This window comes from Sander lucioperca, chromosome 2, assembly GCF_008315115.2.
Source record: "Sander lucioperca isolate FBNREF2018 chromosome 2, SLUC_FBN_1.2, whole genome shotgun sequence".
NCBI classification, from domain to species: Eukaryota; Metazoa; Chordata; class Actinopteri; order Perciformes; family Percidae; genus Sander; species Sander lucioperca.
The window spans coordinates 15,513,413-15,532,303 of NC_050174.1; the positions used below are offsets into that span (position 1 = coordinate 15,513,413).

The 18,891-nt window shown below is 41.9% G+C and overlaps 1 protein-coding gene across 1 annotated transcript in view; it reads left to right on the forward strand.

Moving 5' to 3' along the window:
• The window catches only part of LOC116056846 (versican core protein-like), a 49,423-nt gene extending 31,704 nt beyond the window's left edge, over positions 1-17,719 (forward strand). Inside the window, exons 7-13 of the mRNA XM_031309221.1 lie at positions 12,191-12,304; positions 12,459-12,572; positions 14,096-14,254; positions 14,503-14,585; positions 16,109-16,253; positions 16,387-16,569; positions 16,675-17,719. Of these exons, the coding sequence (XP_031165081.1) occupies positions 12,191-12,304; positions 12,459-12,572; positions 14,096-14,254; positions 14,503-14,585; positions 16,109-16,253; positions 16,387-16,569; positions 16,675-16,832 (956 nt within the window). The 3' untranslated portion in view covers positions 16,833-17,719. The remainder of the gene's footprint in view (positions 1-12,190; positions 12,305-12,458; positions 12,573-14,095; positions 14,255-14,502; positions 14,586-16,108; positions 16,254-16,386; positions 16,570-16,674) is intronic.
• Positions 17,720-18,891: the final 1,172 nt, after the last annotated feature.

Consider the following 18,891-nt stretch of genomic DNA (forward strand, 5'->3'; position numbering starts at 1 on the left):
AAAGCCAGCTGATTTTACAGCTTCATCACTCTACAGTACTGAGAAACCAACCTCAGTGTCAGCTGAAACACAAGAGTCTGTAACAAGTCAAACAGAGAAACTACCAGCTACAGCAGAGATAAGTTCTACTTTTCCAACAACAGATGAAGAGAGCTCAGGTGACCAAACCCAAGAAATGTTCACTCAGACCTCCTCTGTCACAGCTAAATCATCTCTCTACAGCACTGAGGAATCAATAGCAACATCTCCTCTTACAGCATCTGCTGTTTCAGACACTGACACTAAAGTTATTAGTAGTGAAACTACAATGGTGGAGTCCATTCCTTCATCCAGTGAATCAAGCATGAAACCTGATACGTCATCACTCCTCATTACCACGGATTTAAAGAGTTCTGAAGCAAACACTGACGAATTCACTGAAGAGTCAATCATGACAACAACTACTGTCTCTTCATTGTGGAGTACGGAGTCACCATCAGTGACAGCAACTCATGAAACTGAAACAAGTGATACTTCGAAAACAGCTGTAACTACAGCTTCATCATTGTACAGTACTGAAAAACCAACATCAGTGTCACGTGAAACACAAGAGACTGTAACCACAAGTCAGACTGAGAAAGCATCAGTAACACCAGAGTCAAGTTCTACTTTCCCAACAACAGATGAAGAGAGCTTGGGTGAGCAGACTACTGAGACGTCCAGCAAAGAGTCTAAAGGTCCTACAGGTTCATCGTTGTTTAGCACTGAGAAGTCAACAGCACTTCCAGTTGGGGAACACGACAGTGCTCTCACAGCTCAGACAGAGAAGTCCTCACTCTCTCCTGTTACTGATGAGACAGAGCAAAGTTCAGTTTTCACCCCAGCAGATGAAGAGGGCTCAGGTGACCAAACCCCTCACATGTTCACTTCTACCTCTTCTGTCACAGGGACATCTTCTCTCTACAGTACTGATGCACCAACAGCAATGTCACCTAGAACAACACAAAGTCTTGACACACATCAAACAAAACTGCCATTACTTACGAGAGAACCATCAGTTTCTCCAATCTCTGATGAGACACACACAGGCTCAATAACAATGTCTCCAAGTTTGGCTTCAGATATATCATCCATTGATCCAGGCATTGAGGATGATGTTATCAGCAGTGAACTTACAATGGTGGAGTCCAGTCCTTTATTCAGTGGATCAACCATGAGCCCTGAAAAAGCATCCTTGGGCCTTCACACTACCAGTGAAAGATCTGGAGACAGCAGTGTTGATTTCACTGGAGAGTCATTACTTTTGGCAACAACTCTGTCCTCAATGTCTAGCACTGAGACTCCATTAGTGACAGCATCACATGAGACTGAAATAAGTGTTACTTCAAAGCCAGCTGATTTTACAGCTTCATCACTCTACAGTACTGAGAAACCAACCTCAGTGTCAGCTGAAACACAAGAGTCTGTAACAAGTCAAACAGAGAAACTACCAGCTACAGCAGAGATAAGTTCTACTTTTCCAACAACAGATGAAGAGAGCTCAGGTGACCAAACCCAAGAAATGTTCACTCAGACCTCCTCTGTCACAGCTAAATCATCTCTCTACAGCACTGAGGCATCAATAGCAACATCTCCTCTTACAGCATCTGCTGTTTCAGACACTGACATTAAAGTTATTAGTAGTGAAACTACAATGGTGGAGTCCATTCCTTCATCCAGTGAATCAAGCATGAAACCTGATACGTCATCACTCCTCATTACCACGGATTTAAAGAGTTCTGAAGCAAACACTGACGAATTCACTGAAGAGTCAATCATGACAACAACTACTGTCTCTTCATTGTGGAGTACGGAGTCACCATCAGTGACAGCAACTTATGAAACTGAAACAAGTGATACTTCGAAAACAGCTGTCACTACAGCTTCATCATTGTACAGTACTGAAAAACCAACTTCAGTGTCACGTGAAACACAAGAGACTGTAACCACAAGTCAGACTGAGAAAGCATCAGTAACACCAGAGTCAAGTTCTACTTTCCCAACAACAGATGAAGAGAGCTTGGGTGAGCAGACTACTGAGACGTCCAGCAAAGAGTCTAAAGGTCCTACAGGTTCATCGTTGTTTAGCACTGAGAAGTCAACAGCACTTCCAGTTGGGGAACACGACAGTGCTCTCACAGCTCAGACAGAGAAGTCCTCACTCTCTCCTGTTACTGATGAGACAGAGCAAAGTTCAGTTTTCACCCCAGCAGATGAAGAGGGCTCAGGTGACCAAACCCCTCACATGTTCACTTCTACCTCTTCTGTCACAGGGACATCTTCTCTCTACAGTACTGATGCACCAACAGCAATGTCACCTAGAACAACACAAAGTCTTGACACACATCAAACAAAACTGCCATTACTTACGAGAGAACCATCAGTTTCTCCAATCTCTGATGAGACACACACAGGCTCAATAACAATGTCTCCAAGTTTGGCTTCAGATATATCATCCATTGATCCAGGCATTGAGGATGATGTTATCAGCAGTGAACTTACAATGGTGGAGTCCAGTCCTTTATTCAGTGGATCAACCATGAGCCCTGAAAAAGCATCCTTGGGCCTTCACACTACCAGTGAAAGATCTGGAGACAGCAGTGTTGATTTCACTGGAGAGTCATTACTTTTGGCAACAACTCTGTCCTCAATGTCTAGCACTGAGACTCCATTAGTGACAGCATCACATGAGACTGAAATAAGTGTTACTTTAAAGCCAGCTGATTTTACAGCTTCATCACTCTACAGTACTGAGAAACCAACCTCAGTGTCAGCTGAAACACAAGAGTCTGTAACAAGTCAAACAGAGAAACTACCAGCTACAGCAGAGATAAGTTCTACTTTTCCAACAACAGATGAAGAGAGCTCAGGTGACCAAACCCAAGAAATGTTCACTCAGACCTCCTCTGTCACAGCTAAATCATCTCTCTACAGCACTGAGGCATCAACAGCAACATCTCCTCTTACAGCATCTGCTGTTTCAGACACTGACACTAAAGTTATTAGTAGTGAAACTACAATGGTGGAGTCCATTCCTTCATCCAGTGAATCAAGCATGAAACCTGATACGTCATCACTCCTCATTACCACGGATTTAAAGAGTTCTGAAGCAAACACTGACGAATTCACTGAAGAGTCAATCATGACAACAACTACTGTCTCTTCATTGTGGAGTACGGAGTCACCATCAGTGACAGCAACTCATGAAACTGAAACAAGTGATACTTCGAAAACAGCTGTCACTACAGCTTCATCATTATACAGTACTGAAAAACCAACATCAGTGTCACGTGAAACACAAGAGACTGTAACCACAAGTCAGACTGAGAAAGCATCAGTAACACCAGAGTCAAGTTCTACTTTCCCAACAACAGATGAAGAGAGCTTGGGTGAGCAGACTACTGAGACGTCCAGCAAAGAGTCTAAAGGTCCTACAGGTTCATCGTTGTTTAGCACTGAGAAGTCAACAGCACTTCCAGTTGGGGAACACGACAGTGCTCTCACAGCTCAGACAGATAAGTCCTCACTCTCTCCTGTTACTGATGAGACAGAGCAAAGTTCAGTTTTCACCTCAGCAGATGAAGAGGGCTCAGGTGACCAAACCCCTCACATGTTCACTTCTACCTCTTCTGTCACAGGGACATCTTCTCTCTACAGTACTGATGCACCAACAGCAATGTCACCTAGAACAACACAAAGTCTTGACACACATAAAACAAAACTGCCATCACTTACGAGAGAACCATCAGTTTCTCCAATCTCTGATGAGACACAAACAGGCTCAATAACAATGTCTCCAAGTTTGGCTTCAGATATATCATCCATTGATCCAGGCATTGAGGATGATGTTGTCAGCAGTGAACCTACAATGGTGGAGTCCAGTCCTTTATTCAGTGGATCAACCATGAGCCCTGAAACAGCATCCTTGGGCCTTCACACTACCAGTGAAAGATCTGGAGACAGTAGTGTTGATTTCACTGGAGAGTCATTACTTTTGGCAACCCCTCTGTCCTCAATGTCTAGCACTGAGACTCCATTAGTGACAGCATCACATGCGACTGAAATAAGTGTTACTTCAAAGTCAGCTGATTTTACAGCTTCATCACTCTACAGTACTGAGAAACCAACCTCAGTGTCAGCTGAAACACAAGAGTCTGTAACAAGTCAAACAGAGAAACTACCAGCTACAGCAGAGATAAGTTCTACTTTTCCAACAACAGAGGAAGAGAGCTCAGGTGACCAAACCCAAGAAATGTTCACTCAGACCTCCTCTGTCACAGCTAAATCATCTCTCTACAGCACTGAGGCATCAACAGCAACATCTCCTGATACAGCATCTGCTGTTTCAGACACTGACACTAAAGTTATTAGTAGTGAAACTACAATGGTGGAGTCCATTCCTTCATCCAGTGAATCAAGCATGAAACCTGATACATCATCACTCCTCATTACCACAGATTTAAAGAGTTCTGAAGCAAACACTGACGAATTCACTGAAGAGTCAATCATGACAACTACTGTCTCTTCATTGAGTACGGAGTCACCATCAGTGACAGCAACTCATGAAACTGAAACAAGTGATACTTCGAAAACAGCTGTCACTACAGCTTCATCATTATACAGTACTGAAAAACCAACATCAGTGTCACGTGAAACACAAGAGACCGTAACCACAAGTCAGACTGAGAAAGCATCAGTAACACCAGAGTCAAGTTCTACTTTCCCAACAACAGATGAAGAGAGCTTGGGTGAGCAGACTACTGAGACGTCCAGCAAAGAGTCTAAAGGTCCTACAGGTTCATCGTTGTTTAGCACTGAGAAGTCAACAGCACTTCCAGTTGGGGAACAAGACAGTGCTCTCACAGCTCAGACAGATAAGTCCTCACTCTCTCCTGTTACTGATGAGACAGAGCAAAGTTCAGTTTTCACCCCAGCAGATGAAGAGGGCTCAGGTGACCAAACCCCTCACATGTTCACTTCTACCTCTTCTGTCACAGGGACATCTTCTCTCTACAGTACTGATGCACCAACAGCAATGTCACCTAGAACAACACAAAGTCTTGACACACATCAAACAAAACTGCCATCACTTACGAGAGAACCATCAGTTTCTCCAATCTCTGATGAGACACAAACAGGCTCAATAACAATGTCTCCAAGTTTGGCTTCAGTTATATCATCCATTGATCCAGGCATTGAGGATGATGTTATCAGCAGTGAACCTACAATGGTGGAGTCCAGTCCTTCATTCAGTGGATCAACCATGAGCCCTGAAACAGCATCCTTGGGCCTTCACACTACCAGTGAAAGATCTGGAGACAGCAGTGTTGATTTCACTGGAGAGTCATTACTTTTGGCAACAACTCTGTCCTCAATGTCTAGCACTGAGACTCCATTAGTGACAGCATCACATGAGACTGAAATAAGTGTTACTTCAAAGCCAGCTGATTTTACAGCGTCATCACTCTACAGTACTGAGAAACCAACCTCAGTGTCAGCTGAAACACAAGAGTCTGTAACAAGTCAAACAGAGAAACTACCAGCTACAGCAGAGATAAGTTCTACTTTTCCAACAACAGAGGAAGAGAGCTCAGGTGACCAAACCCAAGAAATGTTCACTCAGACCTCCTCTGTCACAGCTAAATCATCTCTCTACAGCACTGAGGCATCAATAGCAACATCTCCTCTTACAGCATCTGCTGTTTCAGACACTGACACAAAAGTTATTAGTATTGAAACTACAATGGTGGAGTCCATTCCTGCATTCAGCAGATCAACCTTGAAACCTGAAACAGCATCATTCCTCATTTCCACAGATTTAGATAGTTCTGGAGATCTGTCAACAACTATGGCTGGTCTCTCCAGCCAGGCCCCAATGCCAGGAACCACAGTTACCATACCTCCGCATTCAACATCCGGCATTACAATTTCACAACAACCTCAAAATCCATTAAGCACAGAACAGACATCAGCCATCCAGACCATTGATCCATTTGAGACAAGTTCTGCAATCACTTTGAAAGAAGAAGACATCTCAACTGGGCACACTACTGAAATTCTAACAGTGGAATCATCCACACTGTCTTTTTTGCCAACACTAGACCAAACACTGAGTCTAAGCAGCCACTCGGCTAAAGTAATAAGCAGCTCAGAGGAAACTGCTACTTCATCTCTCAGCTCCATAAGGCCATCCATTCCTATCATTGATGAGACTAAGATTATAAATCAAACCACCAAAGTTACTGGTAAAATATCAGTCACCATCTCTTCAATGTTCAGCACAGAAAAACCAGCAGTAACAACAGCTGACATAGAAAAGAGAACAGAAAAGCAAACAGTAACTCTTGAAACAGACTCTGTGATCACAACTACTGAAAGCACTGGAAGTCAAACTCCTTATAATATGTTGACCAAGGAACCTCTATCTCCTTCTCCCAGCGAAATATTATCATCCTCTTTATTCAACATAGAGAAAAATGTGATGACAACTGTTGCAAGTGTAAGTGAAACAGCTTTAAATACAACAACAGAAGTAACCTCATCTCTGGACAGTACTAAAAAACCCACAGCTGTTTCAGCCAGCACAGTGCATGAAGAGGGCTCTGGTGACCAAACCTCTGATATGTTTTCTCAGATCTCTGCTGTAACAGCTTCTTCTGTTGCCAGCACAGAGTCCCCAAGTGTCACACCCTCAGTACAGCCAGATGAGGAAGTGGACTACAGCATCACAGACTTCATATTAATTGAATCCTTACATAACTTTGTGAGAACAACTGTCAAGCCTTCCAGCACTGCTTTTACCACAGACGTACAGTCATTATTCACTGATGAGGAGGGTTCAGCTGATGTTGCCAGTACTCCTGTTTCTTCCATGTTTAGTACAGAGACACCAACAGCAGTGTTTGCAGAAACGACAAAGAATACTGCAACAGATGAAACATCAATTAATCCTACAGAGGTTCTCACAAAAGCAACAATGATTAACACAAAGGGGCCGTTATTGACAACAGCATCACCTGAACCTGAAACAACTGAAGTTTTAAAATCTCATGTAACCAAAGCTTCTTCTCTCTTCAGTACTGAGAAACCAACACCAGTGCCACCAACTGCCTCCAGTGAATCTCAAAGCAATCTTCCATTCGCTACAGGAACGGATGAAAGTCAGATAGCTGAGACTCAGAGCACATCGCAGCCTGGTGTTGAATCAACAACCCAAACCTCATCACAGTTCATGACAGAGGAGTCTAAAGATGCTACCCAATTTTCTACCACAATTGAGGCAATGGCAGCCGAGTCAGGAAGTGGGGATTCTACTGAAGTAGAGGAGTCAGGAGATGACACATCTGCATCCACAGATGAAACCCCCTTCAAAACACAGACAGCATCTCATCAACCCTCTGTGGAACAAACAACCTTAGCAATAACCACATTTAAAACATCAATTACATCCACATTTGTTGAGGAAGAAAGTTCAGTTGATAAACAATTCACAACGGTCACAACAAGTCCCTATAGATTTGAAACTTCTCAACCCATGGCAATTCCCAATGTCACCATGTATACCTCAAAAGAAACCTCTACTTTCATTGATATAGAGAGCTCTGGTGGCTCAACTGACGAGGATGATTTGGAGTCAAGTCCAGACGGATCTGGTGCAGAGGTATACATTGCGACTACTACAAAACCACAGGATGAATTTACTGTGGCCACAGATGAGACTGAAATAGATGACAATAAGAGCACATCTGACACGTTAAGTGCTGCTTCTTCGACTCACTCCAGTACACAACCTACCAAGGAATTTATGTCATCAACCAAATCACCACCCATGACCAGCACTGAGCAGGGCAGTGGGGTCTTCACAGATGACTCTTCAGTAGAGGATGAGAGTTCAGGTGCTGATCTTTTCAATGGAACAACTACATTTTTACCAGTCACAAGTTATCCTGTGATGTCCACAACTGTAGCAGCTATAAAAGGAATCACTTTGTCATCTATTGCTTTTGCTGTCACTGAAGAGAGATCAAGTGACGAAACAACAGATAAGTCCACTGACGATGTTTTTACACAAAAACCTGCTGGCACTGCAGTTTCTTCTCTTCACAGCACTGAGAAGCCAACAGCAATGTCTCCTGAAATGCACACATCGACAGTTCAGGGAAGCTCAGATGATATGTTCTTTCAGAAGTCATCTTCAGCTGTTTATAACACAGAGTCTCCTGCTGTCACTTTGGTAACATCTTCAGCCGTAGTGGATATTGAAGATAAAGAGATACAGAGTACAGCCTCTTCCCTGTTTAGCACAGAGAAACCTAAAACATCAACAGCATTGCAGGAAAGTGGACCATCTGATATTCCAAAATCTGCTGTAATTGCAGCTTCTTCTCTCTACAGCACTGAGAAGCCAAACATAACAACAGTATATGCTGTCACATCTGCCCAGTCGGTTAACACATCTATATCTGTAACTGATAAATCAACACCAAATTTGGCCTTTACATTAACAGAGGGAGAGAGTTCCGGTGACCAGACCACTGAGATGTTCACCTCAAAGCCATCAGTGATGGAGAGCGTCACATTTGGAGAAGCAACAGGTGAAACCGAAACCTTTGTGTCAATCACACCAAACGCTGATGAGCAAGTTTCCTCACAGGATGCAGAAAGCCCCATCACTTCTGAAGTGACAGAGTCTTCTGCTTTGAGCATTGGGAATGAAAGTACTATAGCTGAGCACATAACGCAATCCTCCTATATAACTATGTCCCCCCATACAATTGGAGCTTCAGTTAGTGATCACTCTACAGTTGACTTCACCACAGTAAGCTCTAGCAGTGAACATAAGCAAGATGGATTCTCAGCGATGTCCACCCCTATTCCCTCCATTATATATCACAGCGTTACAGACCAACAGGTTGTGATCATTACTCCCAGTAGCAGCCAAGCCAAGACTGACCAAACTGAACAAACACCAACCATGGTTCTGCATGTGTCTAAACCATCAACCAGCACAACTATCATATTCACAGAGGATGCAAAAAATGAAGATGAGCTGTTCTCTGCAGTTACAGATAGTATAAAGGAAGGCAGCTCCACTCCTGAGCTTATCACCAAAGATGATAATATCATTGATGCCGACACTATCTCCATAGTTCCCTCTTCTTCATTTTACCCAACCATCCAGACAGAGGAAGCTGGAGGTATCACACCAGTTACAATGACACAAATGCTGGAGATAACAGAAGAACCAGAGGGTTCAGGGACTGATAGTACCAACTTACATGCAACCTCAGCCATTAATTCATCATTAGCCTCTGCATCTTCTGAATATTTATTGTCCACTTTAAAACCATTAACTGTGGAAGGTGTGTCTAGTATGCAGACATCCAGGGAAGAGACGGTTACATTCGTACCACAGGCCACCCCAGCTACTACTCTGTCGACAAAGTCAAGCTCTGAAGAAACATATGATTTAACTACACCACATACAGTTTTCCCTATTGAGACTCATTCCAAACCAGTTCCAGAGCTGGTGAAAGATGATTTATCAGGGGAAGACACTGCTGATAATGCCACTGAGTCTATCACTGAAATCGCCACTTCCTTATTTTTGTCTTCTCAAATTCTAACTGAATTAACCGACCCAAGCTCAGTCACTCCGGTGTCCAGTGAGGAGTATATGGTCAGCACAGTTGAAAAAGAAAAATCCATGACATCTTCACCCACAGCTGTTACAGCCACAAGTCATCGCACAACAGATGAAACATTAAGTTTGACCATTTCCACGCAAACGGCTGTACCTTCAGTTGCTGTCACACCACACACACCAGTTTCGACGGAATATGGCACAGTGAAATCAACCAGTAAAGCATCTCATGATGAATCTTTAGGTGTCAACGACTCTGATGAAAGTTCTGCAGAGACAACTTCAGGGTACTCTATGGATGGACGGACAGCACCTGAAAAGCCAGTGACATCTACAGCCTCTTCGCTGTTCAGCACTGAGAAACCAACTGTTGCCCCTGATACAGGACATGCAGACATTACTGATATAGACACTTCAAGTGATCAAACTTCCACAACCAGACCAATTTTGCCCAGTGAAGAGTCAAGCCATCCCTTTGAACCTAGTGATGTGACTCTCCAGACTGAAGTGACAGCCATGTCAATGGAAGATAAGACAGCTGAAGCACCAAGTCGAGCACCTATACCCAAAGAAGTTTCAACTGATGCTGAAGGTAGCACGCAAAATAGTAAAATCCAGGAAACATTTACTGATGTTGCAATAACTTCACATCCTACCGATGAAACAGTAGATTCTAAAGGGACAGAACCTGCTGGGGTTGAATATACAACTCCAAAACTTGCAACTGACAGATCCACAAAACCTAAAGAAGAAACTGCAGCTGTTGTGACTGCATCTACTACAGACTCAAGCTCTGTGGAAACATCTGCAGAGAGTTCAAGTGAACAAACTATAGAGGCAACAGCTTTGTCACTTTTAACGCAAAAAAAGTCCCCAACTGTGTCTTCACTGTTCAGCACTGAGACTCCATCGGTGGCTTCCATTTCAGATGGTACTGATCAAGTGGCCTCTAAAGAGTCATCAACAACATCAACCACAATGGTGACAGTAGAGAGTGAGCATACTGCCACATCCCCCTCTGCCACTGATACATCAACTGCAGTGTCACTTGAGACAGACACTTCAACAGATAAAGAAGGTTCAAGTTATGAAATTACATCATCAGAGAGTGAGGAGATCCCTGTATCAACAGAATCAAGCGTTATCATTTCAACAGAAGAAGAAGGTTCAGGTGACATGACAACTAGTATAGTCAATCCTGACTCGGTCACTCCAGCTGTTTCATCCCTGTCCAGTACTGTTGACTTGGATATTATCACCAGCACGTTATCACCTGAGATGGAAAACACCCGAACAAATAAGCCAGAGTCGTCTACATATGGACAAACAACACATTTTCAGGATGCATCACTGACCACAACTCACCCTATGTTTACAAGTCATGAAGCAAGACAGATTACAGAGGTAACAACTGTGCCTGCTGCCTCTTCTTCAGTGGGTGAAGCTGTATCTGCTTCGGTGGAAGATGGGACAGTTGAACCCGCTGTTGATCGGGTTTCAAGTGGTGCAAATAGTGAACCTTCTCCAGAGAATATATATGAGAACATAGATTATTCGACTCCAGATTATGAAGTACCAAACCTCAACATGATTGAATCAGTTCCAGAAAACAATGAAACTGAAACACCACCTGTTGTTTCTCAAACATCTGAGAGTCAGCCTGTCGACTCAGTGAGCAGTACTGAAAGTAGCTCAGATGAAAAGACATCCACATCACCTGTAGTAGCAGCAGCAGCTATTACTTTGCTGCCTTCTGCCTCAGCTACCATCAGTGCAGCACCCTCCTCTAGTTCTCAGAGTGGTTCAGAAAGCACCAGCAGCTCAGAGGAAAGCACGTCCACAGTGCGCACTGTTAAGCTGGATGGTGATGAGGTTGAGAACATCACCTCTGAGCTTGTATCTTCCCCAACTAAGTCACCCTTCATCCTTAGCACTGGGGCTGAAAGTGGGTCTGTCAGTTCTGGGAATGCATCTGTCAGCTCTGATAGTGTGTCTGGGGAAATGACAACTACAAAGAAACCAACGATCCTCATTATGGAGGAACAGTCTCTGTCCCCAGATGAAATCCAGACTGTATTCAAGGTAGATGCTACCACAGCTTCAAAGATGGAGTCCACAAGTGCTGATAGTACCTCTGGGAAAGAGGAAGTTCTGGGCAAAATTGAGGGCGATGTCTCTCCTCACACTGAAATACCCACAAGAACCCATATACAGTTCACAACAATGACACCAGCTCAAGCACGAAGCCAGCCAGTCTTAGCTGCATCCGTAGCCACCAGTCCATCATCTTTTTCTGAGGAGAATGACAAACCGGACAGTGACATACCACTCATTGAAGGAGAACCACCACTAATAGGGGAGGACACAACTGTGATAGTTGACACAGGACTCGATTTGGGGCACACTGTTGTTGGCGAGACTGTTGATATTCCAGGTACGTTTTTTTAAATGGCTTTCATTTGAATACAACAAAATGTTTAAGCTCAGAATAAATTTCCTTTTTATACAACCTTTTTTATCTTCTAACAGGACTTTACTCATGTACAGACAATATTTGTCTGAATGGAGGATCTTGCTACAAGAGTGGCAGCATCTATACATGTAGCTGTGCTCCTGGTTACAGTGGTGATCGCTGTGAAACAGGTAGGATACCATAAATAATTCCTCTCACAATTTCTCACTGCCATAACTTTTACCCAGGAACCATCAAATTAATCCAAAAAGTGTGTCTACTGACTAGCAACTAGAAGTTGTTTTGGCTGACTTTTGTTATTCATTATGTTTGTTTCTTATGTAGATACAGATGAGTGCCAGTCAAACCCTTGCCGCAATGGAGGTACATGTGTCGATGGGCTGGCTTCCTTCACATGTGTGTGCCTCCCAAGCTACTCTGGGCTGTATTGTGAGGAGGGTAAGTTTGTGGTTATTTTGATTGATTCTCTCCATAACTTCTTTCTAAGTATTGTTTCAGACTAACACAAGCTTACAACTTACAACATTAGTGTTGTAAGTGGTTCCAACCATCCAACTTGTTTAGACTCAGCTTATACTATTTTCAAATGACAGAATAAACAATTGTCACCTCATACGCAGGACTTGCATTTGGTAATATGTTTAGACAGTTAATGTAATCACTCACCTGAGTCCCTGGGAAAGAAACCACAAAAGACTATGAGTCATTTCAATTTCAGCCAAAGCCACAGAGATATAATTAAAAAGTATTGTCTTAGGTTTCTCTAGGGCATTATCTAAGTCATAAACACAATCTTTATCTCATCATCACAATCACTTTTTAGTAGTCAGTTTTTAGTATTGCCTGATGATCTGTCATGTCAGATAGTACTTCAAGCACCCTTGAACTTTAGTTTCCACAAGTTTCAGACACGTAGACATTTGACACATTTTCAGTGTACCATTCATTTCTCAGTGCCAAGTCAGATGTGGTGTACACTACATCGCAGGTATGCTAGACATCAATTCACTTCTTGTTATTGTTGTTGTTGCTATTTATTTATTATAAATAAAGTGTGTTAAACCCAGGGCATGCATCATCTGCTTTGGCGGCTTTCACTTGACCAGCGTCTACACCCTGAATTTTGTCAGGATCACTCATCAGTGAATCACACCCATTTACTGTGCTCAGACACAGCTGTTGTCTTAGAACGTTTTGGCAGTAGAAAATGAGAAAAAGTAACTTGAAGAGGAACAACCCATAGAAGGATTTTGCCTCTGTTTTTGTCTGTTAATGTTTGGAAGCTGGAGTGAGGAGGGAAGGGAGGACCAGACAGTAACTGAGTTCAAGCAGTATATGTTGGGAAACATTACACATAACATTGGTAGGGTCACGATGAGGCTGGTATCAAGGTGTAACAGAGAAAATCTACAATCTTTGGTGAAATAAGATAAACAATCTATACCCATTTTACCACCTCACCTTATCTAAAAAAAATCTCATCACCTCTTGAGTTTCTGGGTTACACATAAATTAGACCTGTTTGCAACTGCATATCTCATGCTCCATTAATTTAATTTGACTGTAATTAGGAATCTTAATTTACTGATTTGGGTTTGCATTTATGAATACCTGTGATGCACTCTGAGAAGAACCATCTGCTTTAGCATTTTAATCAAACGTGATGTTAGGGGGTGTAGGAACTAATCCGTCACATTGTTCCTCTTTCATCTGGATTAGAGACAGTAGTCAGAGATAACAGCAGGCCATGAAGGGTCAGTATAATCAGGTTTTAGGAGTACTGTAGATGCAGTAGATTAGATGATGTCATACTGTACAGATTAAGGTGGTGAGGTAAATAGATGCATGGATGAATGCAAAATTGTGTCCTTTGAAAATGTTAATGCATCACATGTCTGTCGATCTGTTGCAAATCAGTTTTTCCTGTACACCTCATTCTCTCTCGCTTTCTCTCCCATCAGATACAGAAACATGTGACTATGGCTGGCACAAGTTTCAGGGCCACTGCTACAAGTACTTCCCCCACAGAAGAAACTGGGACACAGCAGAGAGAGAGTGTCGCATGCAGGGGGCTCATCTCACTAGCATCCTCTCCCACGAGGAGCAACAGTTTGTCAACCGTAAGTTAAAGGTCACCCTTGTAGATAATCGATTAGTACATGAATCTGTTCAAGTCCTACATCTCCTTTAAAGCCACTTCAAATACACATATGTAGCTGTACAGTGAATGCAGGAAATGATTCAGGCATTGCAAATTCCATCACTATCTCTGTCTTCCTTATGCACCTTCTGTAACTGAACAGTCCTAAAAAGGACATGGCAACTGAGAAACATAATCTGCTGTGTTGCACTCTACCCTGTATGGCAGGTCTTGGACAGGACTACCAGTGGATTGGCCTGACTGATAAGATGTTTGACAGTGACTTCCGCTGGACTGACGGCAGGCCTTTGGTAAGATAGGTTGCTTTCCCACATATTTTTGTCTCAACAAACGTGGCACAGAGAGAGTGTAAATATTTGGAAAAGTTGCCGGTGACAGATAAAGTCATCTAGGGAGAGTCGTTCTTTTCAGGGGCTGTGGTGACTTTCTCATGACGTACTCTTGTATCGCTACACCCTGCTGGGTGACTGCTCTGGTATAAATCTGATGTAGCACATACTGTAAGGCACCACCTTTTAAGCAGTGTGAGTCCAGAAAACTAATAGCTGCAACAATGCAAGAGGATGACAATCCAATGTAAAAAAGTAGGCAAGATGGGAAAAACACACTTCTCACTAATCCAGTGTTTATTGCTGTTTTAATAGCTTGTGAGCTTGTGTGGCATATTGGTTGTAACTGCTGAAGATCACCCTCACCACACAGGAAAGTGGCTAATTACTATGTGCATCCGTGTCATACAGATTGATGTCCTCACTTCAAAGATAATCCTCCAGGACCAGAGATAGGGGAAGAATGGGGGGGTTTGTTTGATTATTTTGAGGAGGATGCAGGCCTGCTGTGCAGTCGATGGGTCACCCGTTTGTTAACTAGAAGTGAGCTGAGCAGGAAGTCGGTGTGTGTTTTTTTAACCATAATGACAGAGTAGCAGAGCCTCAGGGCATGATTGGAGGAGTGGTGGTGGTGGGGGTCGGGGCGGGGGGGGTCACAGCTTTGAAGAGCCTGTTTGAACCTAGAATGCGCTGAAAGACTGCAGGTAGCATCAACTCCTGTTTGATTGCCCCACAGCACCACAGCTGTGCATATACTGTACAATTGTGTAAATGTACATCTGTGTTTATGTGGATTTTTTGTGCCTTCAGAATTATACATGTAATGCCAGGCATGCAGACGGTGTGATGTAATCTGTGATATAACACTCATTAATAATCTTGGTAAAAGTTCAATGAACACTGTCTTTTAGAAACCGTTAACAAGCACTATTATGGTTTCTCATTCTGTGGCTTAGTGAGAGATTGGCTGAACACAGTTTACAAGCCCATTTTATAAATGTGTTGGTTTATGTGCCTGCAAGTGTCCCTCACTGCTGAACAATGATTAGGTCACTAGGTTGTTGAGTTTAAGTTGGCTCCTGGAAAGATTCAGTTGCTCCCTCTTGTGGCCATTCATTAGAAATACTGTGATGGGAAACTTCTGTCAAAAACAGCACCGGATCTCTATTTTTGGGATCACTTCTGTGAAAGAAGATAGGTGGTAGTAACAATACATGTGCAGATTTGTTAACCCCACTGGTGTCTTCAGTGTGATGTCATGCACTTTATCAAGCAAACTAAATATACACAATAGAAAACTGCTGCTCCTACAATAGATTATAATGATGAATAAAATACTAAAATCATAGCATCTTTATCTATGTTAGGGTTAGTGTCTATGTTATGAAAAAGGTTATAATAAGCATTTGCATTCCATGAATGGTTCTCTAAAGGGCACAAAGCCATCATAATGTCTTACCCTTTATATTCTGCTCTTATTTCAGCAATATGAGAACTGGAGGCCCAACCAGCCTGACAGCTTCTTCTCTTCTGGCGAGGATTGTGTCGTGATGATATGGCATGAGGACGGCCAGTGGAACGATGTTCCTTGCAACTATCACCTCACCTTCACTTGCAAAAAGGGCACAGGTAAAAATACTTTTGTGTTTGCAGAAATTATCTCTTACTTTACTGAATGCGTGGATTTAGAGAGGAGAAAATACAAGTGTTCTGTTTCTGTTAAATTCCTCACTTAAATGTTATCTTCACCTCTGCTTCTCAGTGGCCTGTAACCAGCCCCCTCTGGTGGAGAATGCACGTACCTTTGGTAAGAAGCGTGAGAGGTATGAGATCAACTCGCTGGTAAGGTACCAGTGCAGGGCAGGCTTTATTCAGAGGCACGTCCCAACTATCCGTTGTCGTGGGGATGGACTATGGGATAGCCCTAAAATCTCCTGCATGAACCGTAAGTACAACAAGTATGGCTCTCAATAGATTGTCTCTCACTGTTTAGGATTTTGACAAACACTATGACATTTTTTAGAGCTAATATATGCTTTTACTCTAACAGCATCGAGCTATCAGAGGACCTTTATCAGAAGACATCAACACAATAGTCTCTACAGCATTAACAACTTCAAGAGATGGCCGGACGAGGCCTACCACGTTCAGCATCAGCGCTACCGGGGAAGAAGAGACAGGACCGAACATAAGCGGAAGAGAAAGTAGAGGCCATGTAACATGGCAAAGCTTCCCCGAGACGAGAACATGTGGCTGATGCTTGTGTTGAAAGAGGAAAAGGATTCCCCAAGAAGAAAAAGCACAAGAGAAAACTCCTCAAAGAAACCAAGAGGATAACCTGCAGTTTTCTTGCATTTTGAATGACAATGGAATCTTATGAAGTGCCTTTTAAAAAGATGTTGATACATGACTTTTTTTATCAAGGGGCACTGATTTATGACAATGCCAATGTGGATAAAATACTTTCAGCTGGCTACTGGAAAAAGCAAAAAATACACTCATCAATTTTTTAAAACTGTGGACGTTTTTTCTTTGTCCTTAGCTTATCAAATAATACAATCACGACTGTCTAAAACCTTTGTACACACTGCTATTTAAAATCACCATAAGTGTTCCTTATTCATAGAAAAAAGCTGTTGTGAAATAATATCGCTTATGTTATGTAAAGGAATTCATTATGTTGTTGTGCTGTTTTAAGCTGGACTTCATTTCAATGAGCATGCATATTAATATATATTGAAGTCTTCAAATGTTTAACTATGTTTATTCTATTTCAAGACATCCAAGTTCACTGAACAGAAATGGAGTCACCGGTGGCAGTGATTGATCAAACAAAGGACTCATAGTTTATATACGTGGAATATTATATCACATACTTACAGAACTGTAAACCTTTGAAAATAATCTTTTTCCAGTCTTCAAACCTAATCAGCATGGTTTATTAGCTTTGCTAGCAGTAGCTATTAAGATTTCTGGAGACCTTTTTGTGGTGGCAGCTTTCAAAGTAGCAAATTACCACCTTTCATTAGGTCCCGCCATTAATGGATGTCAACAATGACTTGTATAGATAAATGTTTATGGATACATTTCTATACAGAGAATTTTAAAAAAAAACACTGATATTTCTTTAGTGTGATTTTTTTGCAATTTAATATGAAAGATTGCTCTCTAAGTACTTACCGACAAAGCCTTTATCCACTGATGGAAATCAATGTCCATCAACAATTTTCAAATGAAATTAGCCTATATTTTCTGCTTATGTGTGTTCAGTGCATAACTTGTAATTAGTTGCTGCAGAATGTTTACAATAACTGTAATGCTGTTCATAATTACACATCAAAGTGTTTTGCTCTCACCTGTTGCTGTTGTGCTTTAGCCTGTTATGGTTTTCTACGTAATGCTTTTCTTCTGGACTCTGTTATTGTGGTCGTTTGAAATCAGCCTATGAGAGAAAATGTATTTTGTGAAACACTCAAAAAGACTTGAACATAACGGCTGTTTAGGCACAGATAATTTATTTTCAAGCTGCTCTTGATCTCCTTACTTGTAAAATACAGGTAAAATATGATGCTGTCACTAGTCCCAGCCATGTTCTTCATATATTTGTGTTGTATGTTTAACAGGAGACCAGCCACAATCACAGACTGTCTAAGTGGGATGCATTGAAAATGAAAAGTTACTTTACAATACAATGAATTTCTTCATATTTTTACATCTTTAATGTCAGCAGTGGACCAAAGAATATAGAGGGCCCCATCGGCTGCAAAAATGTTCTGTAATATTATCAAAATATTTGTACATGTGGTTATGTATGTCACCCGCATTTTCTCATGGAAAGATTTGTTGTACTTGTCTGCCTGTGAATGTCTGTGTGTTTGCCTTAATGTGCATATAATATCATTTTATATTTATAACTGTTTGTTTTTTTATTTTACAATGTGAATGTCTGGGATGTTTGTGAATTTTTTTAAAGAGATCAAACTTTTTTTTTCCTGCTTTAAATCATCAAAGAAATAAAAGAAATATACGGATATTATATAATAGCATTTCATTTGGACTTTTTAAGGAAGTGTATTGAAAAAAACTATGTTTGAGTGTTGTGCATGTCCTCCCTGGGTATGTGAGCGTTTCTGCAGGTGTTGTGGGTTCCTCTTAGTTTTTTTTAAGACATGCATTTTTGGGGAACCAGAGAGTCTGAATTGTCCATATGTTTGTCTTTCTGTTTTGTAGGGCTTTATGGAGTAGCAACCTTTTAACACTATCTGGA